Source organism: Oenanthe melanoleuca, chromosome Z, assembly GCF_029582105.1.
Source record: "Oenanthe melanoleuca isolate GR-GAL-2019-014 chromosome Z, OMel1.0, whole genome shotgun sequence".
NCBI lineage: Eukaryota > Metazoa > Chordata > Aves > Passeriformes > Muscicapidae > Oenanthe > Oenanthe melanoleuca.
Window position 1 is genome coordinate 41778830 of NC_079362.1, and position 10588 is coordinate 41789417.

Genomic DNA, 10588 nt, shown 5'->3' on the forward strand with positions numbered 1-10588 from the left:
GAAAAGAGATGCTCTTCCCCCCTCTCTGCCCCCAGCCACACAGGCACACTCGCTACCGCTGCTTTCTGCACGTTTATCCTTTTATCAATTTGCTAAGTCACAGAGTCATGACTCTATCACACATCATTTTCTGTTCCAGTGAAAAATTTCTCTAAAAATAAATACTCTGTGGCTGGAAGCAGCCAAGAAGAACAGAAGCTTTAACAGAAAAACACACAAAGGTTTCAAATATCAGGGCCACCAATTACTAGGGTACTTCCAAGGACTCCAGGGAGTCCTGCTCTTGAACCCTTTGAGACGCAAATCTAATAAGTGAATAAGCCTAACCTGATCTTGAGAACTAGGCCCAATTACGCCGAAGGGCAACTTCACCGCATTATTGCCTGCTTTCCATTACAAGGGCATCCATTGAGTGCATCTGGAAAAGAACCTGAGAGGAACCAAGGCTGTCTGCCCAGAAAAACAAATAAAGACAGATATGCCTCTGTGCTAAAGTGAAAAAAAGAAAGAAAATATAATAAGTAGGTGGTTTGCAGGGCTGTCTGTATTTCATAATGTGATAAACTGCCCTCAGGATTTTTTATATGATTGAATTTAGAAAGCTGGGGCGGGGGGGGGCAAGGGAGAAGGAAAATAAAAAAGGGTGAATCGCTCAATTTCAGCCGAGTGAAATTCAAAAAGATGAGAGAGGAGGAAAAGGGAATTTAAGGTGGTAGACTAAAAAAGCTCTGCACACATCAAATGAAGCAATCAATGCCATCTATACAAATACCAAACTGGACTGTAATACTGTGATTATAACGGAAAATGGTAATATTTTGCATTTGCTGAGGCAAGAGGAGAAAGGAAAAATACAACACTGTGTCAATAGAAAGGGAGATATGAAAGACAGGAAATTGATATCAGATTTAAGAATGAGAGTGAACAAGTTTCTTACCCGCAACTAATTTGAACCATCGTCTGACAAAATATTTAAGTGTTTTGCATGAGAGTACAATACTTAAAACTTGAATAGACTGAATGGCGATGGAAAAAGGTTTTCAGTTAAAATCCAGTCCTCTGTAATCCCCGCACTTAGTTGTTACTAAGTATTTAATTTCTGCAGATATCACTGGCTACTCTATCACCACAAATGTTTAAAATTTCTGAAGTAAAGCATTTAGAAATTAAAAGTCTTTTGCCATGGGTTTTTTTCCGCCCCTACTCAATACGATTTCATTACACATTGCACTTCCAAGCTGATTTTGCTGCAAAGAATTTTGCAGAGCCAGTGTAAGCCTAAAGTACTACTTTAAAAATGGGGTATCTAGAAATATAAACAAGTTTGACTGCAATGCTTGCTTTCAAACGCCTGTAAGAATTTCCTACATAGCTGGCCTGTAAAGACTCTGGTCTTTGTGAATTGTTTCCATATCTACAGCTTTACTGATTGAGGGTTTGTTTGGTTTTATTTTGTTTTTTTTTTTGCCCTAATGGGACTTGAAACAATCCAGATATTCATTTGAGAGCAGACCCAACACCTCTCAGAGTCAGTGACCAATCTTTCCACCAGCACACACGACAAGGATTAGGTCCAGAGAGTCAGCATGTGTATACAATCTGATCTCCTGCAACCACTGCCTTTTCCTGTCAGCCATTTGTTAAATGTGTTTGTTGAATCTTATGGTACCTGTGAGAAGGACTCATAGGAAAATTCAAAATATCTAATAACATCTGTAAAATAACTTGTATGCACAAGGCTCCGTAAGTTTGGAGCTGTAGATGCAAAATGCTTTGAGGTGGGAAATCCCAGTGTCTTCCTATGCATGCCATCTAGTAAAAACGGCCCTAATCAGTTCTATGGCATTGAGGTGCTAATGGAATGCATTAATAAATAACATGAAAAAATTTTTAAGTTCTATGTCTGCTGTCAACAAGATAAAGAAATCCTATTTCCAAACCCAGAGAAGTTCCAAATCTCTAACTTTGAACAGAAGTGCATACAAACCAATTTTCAGGTGATCTTTCTTCTCCCATCCAATCATTTCTTTATTCCTGCAGCTTACACTTCCCAGCAACGCTGGTGAATTGCTCAACCATTTGCTAAAATGAGTTGTCAGTATTAAACTCCACTACATAAAAAGTTCCCTCACTGGAAAAGAGGTCAGATGTTTAATTCATTCTCCTCTAGAGAAGGTTAAAAAACACACATTATCAAATAAGAAACTCTAATTTACACTAGCATGCTCTAGCTGACTAATCTCTTGCTAATCTTGGCCTAAGTGCTAGAGTCCAAGGCACAGAACTGATAGCAGCCCTCCAGTATCTAGAGGAAGCCTACGAGAGAGCTGTAAAGGGCCTTTGACAAGAGCAGGCAGCAATAGAACAAAGGGAAATGGCCTTAAACTGAAAACATGGCAGGTTTAGTTTAGATATTATGATATATTCTTCACGTGGAGGATGGTGAGGCACTGGAAAAGGGAGGCTGACGATGCCCCATCCCTGGCACTGTTCAAGGCCAGGCTGGATAGGGCTTTGAGTAACCTATCTACTAGAATGTCCCCTGCCCGTAGCAGGCTGGGGTGGAACCAGATGATATTTAAGGTCCCCTCCAACCCAAACCATTTTATGGTTCTATGCTTATAACCTGACAGATAGCTCATTTACTCTTTTGCGTTTGAGATGCTAACGCATTGATTCTGGACAGAAGCCCAAGTAAACAGCCTGAACAAAACATCAACATAGCTGTAACATCAAATGCATTTGTAGCTCCAGACTAAATCAGCACAGGTAAACCAAAAAACTCATTTTTATCTACACACGCTGCTTTCCCTAACACACATTCATGACATAGCTATCATCTGAAAAAGTAAACCCCAAAGGTTTGAGACCAGACAGAAAGGAAGATACAACCCACAAACTCATCCATACTCACAGACACCCTCCCTGTGAAGTATAGGAGTGCCTGCATGTGCAAAAATTGCATGTGGGAAGTCAAGCAAATAATGCACAACTGGCAGACAATACCGTAACCTACAAAGAGTCTGCATACCAAACATGAGACAGAAGATTCAGGGCCAGGTGAAAAAAAAAAATTTCTGATGCACTCAAGCATGCAATTAAGGCAAGTCACACAGAATAGACATCTGTTTTAAGATTGATGGGAGAAATTATACAGACCATTCTTACAACAAAACAAATTATCTACCTACCTGTTTATGCATCTCTATATTCAGCCCATAGGACATCTCATAATACTAAGAAAAAAGAAAATTACTTTATTAGACCTTGCAATTGTGAAAACTATTTTGAAATTCACTTTGACTAAAACATCATCTGTACAAAGACATAGAGACCTACACACAATTATTTGCCTTGAAGAGTTCCTGGAATGGCAAAGAGCGCATTTCAGAATAAACTTTTTTTTTTTTTTGCTTTATCTACATTGTTTCATGTCACATTTACAAAGAACAGCTCTATAACATGGCAAAAACAGAAGACAAAATAAAAATGAAAAATAATCACATGCAGAGTCAAGGATTAGAAGCTGAAAATGACCAAGATTCTATTCACTAGCACACATAAAATATGACAAAAAAAACACCCAAAGCATATAAACATATAAATCAGCAACATCTAACAGACCGATTATTCAGTATTTTAAATTAAAAAAAAAAAAAAAACACAAAAAAAAATCCTATAATTAAATTGCAGCAATAAAAAAAAAGGAAAGAACATGGAAATTCAGGGCCAGAGCAGACACACCAACCTAAGTACATCCTGCTGTGCCCAAGTACTGCAGGGAACTCTGCTCAATGTGTAATGTTCATACCAAACAATCTCCAAGACTTAGGCATATCAGGCATTAAAATGACAACTGCAAGCCTTACAATTTGCTTGTGCTCTTGCTTAAGATTTTTTCAAGGTTATTTACTCTTTTTGTGTATGCAGGAGTATTACTTGTCATGTGCATATGAAACGGCTAATCCTTCAGAGATGTACATGAGAAGAGATAGCAAGAGCTCCTCTACAGTTATCATGATCCATCACACAATTATCTATTTAGAGATGTCTTTCTATGCACATTATTTAACCAGGCAGACCACAACAACTGAGGAAATCCCTTTCACAGCTGAGATCCCCGACATTCTCAATTTAATGAAACAATGATTCAGCCGCCAAAGAGCAACAGTACTTCTAAGAAGTAGGCTTTGGATTTGCATGCACTTCTGTACAATTTAGTCTCACTCCCACCATAAAAAAAAATACTGTCCCAAACCATTTTAAAGAGATCTGATCATTGGGACATGTCATCAAAACTGAAAACATCATCCTCAGGCACACTACAGAAGTTGAACCCAGCTTGAAAGGGCTGACAAGTGATTTGCTAGCATTTGGAAGAAACATCCTCAACTGCCTAAAAGGTTAAAAAGCCAGTTTCTCACAGATACTGACTGCTGCAAACAAGTTAAAAGACCCCAGAAACTACAGATTTATAATGGAAGCACTGATGCAACCTCAACAACAGCAGCGCTACTACAATCTTCCAGTTCGCCTCCAGCAATCCGAATGTATGTCAGTCTCAGTATACCAGGCTAATAGACATCTTGAATTTGTTATGCAGCTTGCTTACCATGACATAATGTCGCTGCATCTCTGTCTTCTCACTGGCCAGTTTTTCACATTCCAGCTTTAAACTGTTCAAGAGACAAAAAGGAGAAAGCATGGGTACTTCGTAATACTAAAGCGACATTCTCCTGAGCACTGGCTGCTCCCCTTTTCAAACATTTCTCCACTACCCAAATACAAATGTGTCTTCCAGCTCTTGCTTGGGAGTTTAGGATGGGGGTTCTCACTATTCCATTTTCAAGGGATACTATGCATCATCCTCATCTCCTAAAGAACTGCATACATACTTGTGGTATACACAGAAAATTATTTTTCTGACAAAAAAAACCTAAACACCGACACTGGTTCACAGAAGAAGCACACAGGGGTTTATATATTTAACAGTTAAGCTTGAGAAGCTGCCAACAAAAATATAATTTGGGTCTCAGAGTTTTTATTCACGTGTTTTAGAAACACCTCTTTTACTCAACTCACAAAAGAATCAAATGCACATTACCGCGTCAAGAAGAAAAACTTGTGGATTTTAATTTTTGCTCTCTGCTATTACTGACGGTAGAACTGCAAGAAAAATACTCCACGTAATTTGATGAACAGCGTGGTAAATACTAACACCCCCAGTGTTTATTTTGTTTTCAGAAGCCCGCTAAACAATCCTGCCAGAAGTCACTTGTCACTTTGAGGACACAGCGCTGTTCCACCTAAGGATAATGAAATAGCTCGCCGCCTCACTTCCAGGTTATCAGCACTTGACATGTCAATGAAAGGCGCGAGGGGGCCGAGCCAAGACAAGATGCCTGTCCTGAGCGGCATTTCGAAGAAAAGCAGAGGACGAGCCCAACCAGACACATATTTTTCTATCAACACCCGCCCTCCCCCGCTCCTCACCAAAAAGTAAACAAAAAGACCAAAAAGAAACAAAAGAAAAGGAAAAAAAAAATTGAACAACCAAAAACGGAACGCGGGGAAAACAAGAAAATCCGCTCGCACCGCTCGGCTCGCGGCCCACGGGAGCCCCTCGTCGCCAGGGTCGGGAGCGGAGCGGGATGCGGAGGAGCCGGCAGGAGCCCTGGCTGGGGCGGGTCCGCCCGCTCCCGGCTCCGCCAGGGGTCCCGGCCCCCCGCCCCGCCGCCCCTCCGGGCGAGAGGACCGACCGCGCGGGGCTCGGGGAAAGTAGGCAGTTTTACCTGTGGTACTGAGCCTGCAAGAACTGAAACTCCTCCTTAATCCGATCGCAGGATTCTGAAATGGTGAATTTAAAGGGTTGAGCTGGCTGGTGAGGAGCCTGCAAGCAAGGAACAGCAGCTCTTTTAGTCGCCCCCTCTCACCCGGTCACCACCTCCCGCCCACCGCCGCGGCCCTCGCACCCGCGCTCCGCGAGGCGCACCCCCAGGTCCCCGCTCGTCGGCGGGCGGAGGCACGATGCCCCAAGCGCCCCGAGATGCTGCCCCGACGTGTCCGCCGGCGGTGAGGGACCGCCGCTGCAAGAGGAGTCTCCCGCTCGGACCCTCCGCGCCGGCCGCAGCCGCGGGACTCGGGGCCGGCGCCGGGACCGCCGCGCACCGGGCGAGGGCAACTCACGCGAGCCAACCCCGACCCGGGGAGGCGGCGGCGGCGCGGCGGACAACAATAAGAAAATGGCTACAACTCCGCGGTGCCCGCGCCGGAGCGCTGGCCGCGGGGCCGCCGCCGCCACTCACCGGGTGCCGGGTCTGCGGGTACATCTTGCTCAGGTCGCGGATCATCCACGCCGCTTCGGGGGGCGCTGGCGGCCGGAGCGGCGGGGATCAGGGCTGCAGGCGCGGCGGCGGAGACGGCGGGCAGGGACGCCCCGGCCCCGCCGCCCCGGGGCTGGCGGGGCACCGCCGGCAGCAGCGAGGCGCGACGGCGGCGGCGTCCGCGACGCTCGGGGGCCGCTGCCACATCCCCCGGGGGCGGTCAGCGGGCGACGCCGGCCGGTTCTCCCGAGCGCCGCCGCCGCTCCACGGGCTCCGGCGGGCTGCGAGCCCCGTGCGGCGGAGGGCGAGGTGGAGGAGGGCGGGGAAAGCCCCTCCGCCGGCGCCGGCGCGCGCTCCACCGGAGATTCCCCCCGCCGGCAGTTTTCCTCCCCTCCTGAAAACTTTTACTGCTGCCGCCGGCGGCTCTCCCGGCGCCGGGCGGAGCGGGGCGCGGAGCCCAGGCGGGGACGGTGGCTGCGGCGGTCGGGCGTCTGCTCCGCTGCCGCGGCGGGGTGCGTGCGGTGCGGTGCCCTTTTGTGCGGCGGTCCGGTCCTCGCTGCTACCGCCCGCACCGCATCTCCCCTGCTAGTGCTGCTCGACCGCCTTTTTCTTTCTTTTTTTTTTTTTTTTTTTTAAATTAAAAAAAAAAATTAAGAGCGAGAAAGATTAAAAAATACGGTACGGTCCGGGCAGCTTTATTTATGTCTTTTTTTTTTTTTTTCTCTTTTTCCCTCCGCGCCTTTCGAAACTCCGGGAAGTGGCGGTGGTAGCGACGCGCAGAGCAGAGCCCAGTGCTCGGCTCGTCAGCGCAGCGCGGTCCGGCCCAGCCCAGCCGTGTCCTGCCCAGCCCGGTCCAGCCCGGCCGCCGCTCCGCGCCGCTCCCACAGCACGCTCTGCCGAAGTGACTCCTTTGACCAAATTTAGCAGCGGCTCGTCATTAACATTCTGATACATATTCACAGCAGCCGGAAGGCCGCCGCCGCGGAGCACCCTGGAAGTCGCAGTCCTCCCGACGTCAAGACTGCCCGCCCGCCGCCGCTCCAGGGACTACTTCTCCCATCAAGCACCGCGGCGCAGTGAGCCGCTCCCACCGGACCCCGCCCATGAGGGGCGGCGGCGGCGGCCAATGGGCGGCGGGCTGTCATTAATCGCCGCTCGGCACTACTCCGTCGCTGACAAATGGGCGCGCGGCTCGGGCAGAGGGGCGGCCCCGAGCGCTCCCCCACGTGGGGCCCTGACGCGCAGCGGCCCCGCAGCCAATCAGAAGGCTCTCCGCCGCCTGCCCGCCCCCGCTCGCCCGCCGCCCGAGGCGGGGCCCGCAGATCGCCGGCGTTCCGCGGCGCCGGCGTTCGAACAGGGGAAACATTTGTTCAGCCGTCAATCAAAGTAACGTGGGGCCGGTGTCGGCTGTCGCCGCCGCCGCCGCTGCTCCCGCCGCCTCCTCCTCCTCCTCCTCCGCGCGGGGCGGTGGCGCGGCGGGAGCGGGGGCGGCGGGGCCCCGCCTCTCCCCCGCCCGCGGGCACCGCCGGGGACGGGCGCTAATGAGGGGCAGCGTCGCCGGCCGAAGGCGGGCGCGGCCGCGCCGGTGCCCTCGTGGGCCGGCGGCGGGGCCCGGAATTGCCCCGGCGCTGCTCCGCCTGAACTCGGAGAAGCCGTGACAGGGACAGGGTGTTCTCCGCTCGCAAGAGGAGCGCTTCAAGACCTGGTCGCGAAATGCTCCATTGTAATGCCGTCCATTGTGATAATAACGTCGGACGTGTTCGACGGGGCGTTTTGTCCCGGCTCCGCAGGGCGGCCGTGCCCTGTGCGTGCTGCAGGCTCGGAACGTAACCACAGCTGGAAGGACCTGTGGGGCGGGAGGCGCCGGAGCCGCCTGTGGAGCGGTGAAGCCGCCGCGGCCGGGGAGCAGGAGCGCCTTCCCCGCTCTGAGTGCTCCAGGGAGAGCTGCAACGGGAGCGCCCGATTCCACACACGCTCGCCCCAACAAAACAAAACAAAACAAAACGAAACCGATTTTGCACGTCGTAGTGCTGTGTCCTAAAAAGACCCCATAACAGTTTTTCTGCAGAGCCCCTCTCTAGACAATGCTGTGCAGTGACGCATACATGAAGGATAGGCTCGTAGATTGGGCTTTTTTCTTTTCATCTCTGTGTCTGTCATGCTTAGATTTGCCTTCAAGCAGTTTGTATTCCTGATGAGCTGCAGTTTAAACCTGCATGCAAAATAGATGTAGTTTAGTCATGTCATTTTTGATGCCTGTATACCAAATCTATAGTCTCAAAACATACACTCAGCAATTAATACCCTAACGATGGTAGCTAAATTATGCATGCTTACAGGTTTGTTGTAAATTCTCTTTACTGCCTACAGATCTCTGGCTGAGGCCTGCAGCTACTGAGCACCTTGAGGCCTTGATAGGACTTACCACCGAAGTTTTACCACTGAGATTTTTCCCTTGCTTGAGTGACCTTCAAGGACTGAGCCAGTGGAACAGTAGTGGTGGTGGTGCCTAGGACTCAGCTGCAAGAGCCCTGCACACGGTAGATATTCCATCTTTTTCTGGAGTTCGTAACCAAAATCCTAAGGTGAGTGCTGTGACCACTAGCATCTGGAGCAGTTTGTCACAACAGATTCTTAATCCTTTTGAAGAAAGATTTTGCCTAAAATGGCAAATACAAAATGGGCCAAAATATGTCCATCCCTGTCACTTTCTGTTTTTTACCACCAAAAATGTCTACGTGTTACATATTGCAGTACTCAGCCTCCAGCCTACTTGCATGTGTAGTTTCTGCTATAATTTAGCAAGATTATAATCAGATTTCAGTATGGATTTAGCCCTCTAAATAGTTTAAAGATTTCATGATAACAACACCTGACTAATTATGAAAGTGCTGCTTCTCATGTGTCTAAATCTTCCAGTACCAAAAGGGCTTTTAAAAAATCAATCATGAGCACTGCTCACTAGACAGAGGACCACTCCCAACTCCACTGAAATAGAGGACAGTCACCATATGCCTGGACCAAGTCTTGACATTCAGAAGTATGGCTGCCAAATCTAGAAATGCTTAAGTGTCTGTCACCAAGAATGTGAAAGCTGTGCAGGAATAGAACAGAACAATTCACTCTGCAGAGTTGCAAGCATCTTTGGAAACTTGATGGGTGTTCACAGTGGATGTCACTATCAAATCCACAAAGTGGAGAAGGATAAAATAAACAGTATATCTGAGGAAACTGAATTCTAGAAGTAACAGCGGGATTCATTCTTCCCTTTTGCCCTGCATGAGTTTGGCATTAGGTACAGAGCCCCAAACATAAAGGTGTTCAACACCTTGGAAGGCAAAAGCATACAGCTTTTTGGTCAAAGCAGTCTCTGGTCTTCTTGCACCAGTCAGTTTACCAGCAGTTCATCAAAGCTTCATCAGTGTTTGGTCTTGCTTGTCCATTTGTCCTAAGTGAATTTGTGTAGCTAAAAGCAAGGCAGAGCTTGGTTTGCAAAGCTTTAGCAAGACATATAAATCCATATACTTAACTCTTTATGTAACTAATCACTGTCTATTTTTGTACAGTTTTGCAGCATTCTGTCAAGATCCATGAGACTCAGAAGTCTAACAGAAAGTGTGCTATAACTTGCCACTTTTAAATTATGTGAGTTAAGATCAGAATGTCATTGTCATTCGGTTTTCCTGTCTTTTGTCACTTCTGACACTGCTTTGATGGATCTTTAAATATGGGCTGTTTTGTATTTAAAGTTCCTTGTTTTTTCCTTCTTTTATGAAAAATCTTTTGTGCTAGGTTATATAACCTGTACTGTTACCTCGGAAGTGGAGAAGCTAGGTTTTAAATGTTTTACACATACTGCTAAAGATTTCTCGTAAGTGAATTGACTGCAAGAAATATTTAGGCAGTTTTGTATGCACAGTAAGTGTGCTGAGTGTTGACTGGTATAGAAATACCCTTATGAAATATCTCAGGGGAGCCAGAGGTTGCAAAATACCACATCCATTCTTTTGTCAAGAAAGGCAACTGGTTATTTCAGTCCTAATAGTTCAGAACTAGCCTGTTTTTGTTTACATTCAAAATTTAGAGTCTGAAGTGAACAGAACAATGTGTGCTTATATATGTACTTATTGAATAAGTGAAAAAAACACAATTTTCCATCTAATATTTTCTAACGCACTTTCAGACTCCTGTGATTCCGGTTTTTTCCTTTTTTTTTTTTTATTATTTTTTTTTTTTATAGTCACCTCATAACATTAGTACAGATT

The 10588-nt window shown here is 47.3% G+C and overlaps 1 protein-coding gene across 8 annotated transcripts in view; it reads right to left on the reverse strand.

Moving 5' to 3' along the window:
• LOC130265261 (transducin-like enhancer protein 4) overlaps positions 1-7270 on the reverse strand; it is a 97413-nt gene extending 90143 nt beyond the window's left edge. For 3 of the 8 annotated variants that reach the window (XM_056514213.1, XM_056514210.1, XM_056514209.1), the window contains exons 1-4: positions 6306-7269; positions 5793-5890; positions 4613-4676; positions 3192-3236 (exon numbers count right to left, since the gene is read on the reverse strand). In XM_056514213.1, coding sequence (XP_056370188.1) covers positions 3192-3236; positions 4613-4676; positions 5793-5890; positions 6306-6350 — 252 coding nt within the window. In that variant the 5' untranslated portion in view covers positions 6351-7269. Of the gene's footprint in view, positions 1-3191; positions 3237-4612; positions 4677-5792; positions 5891-6305 lie in introns of all 8 variants that reach the window. The other 5 variants (XM_056514216.1, XM_056514212.1, XM_056514211.1 and 2 more) reach the window with 3 other exon arrangements.
• Between the last annotated feature and the right edge of the window lie 3318 nt (positions 7271-10588).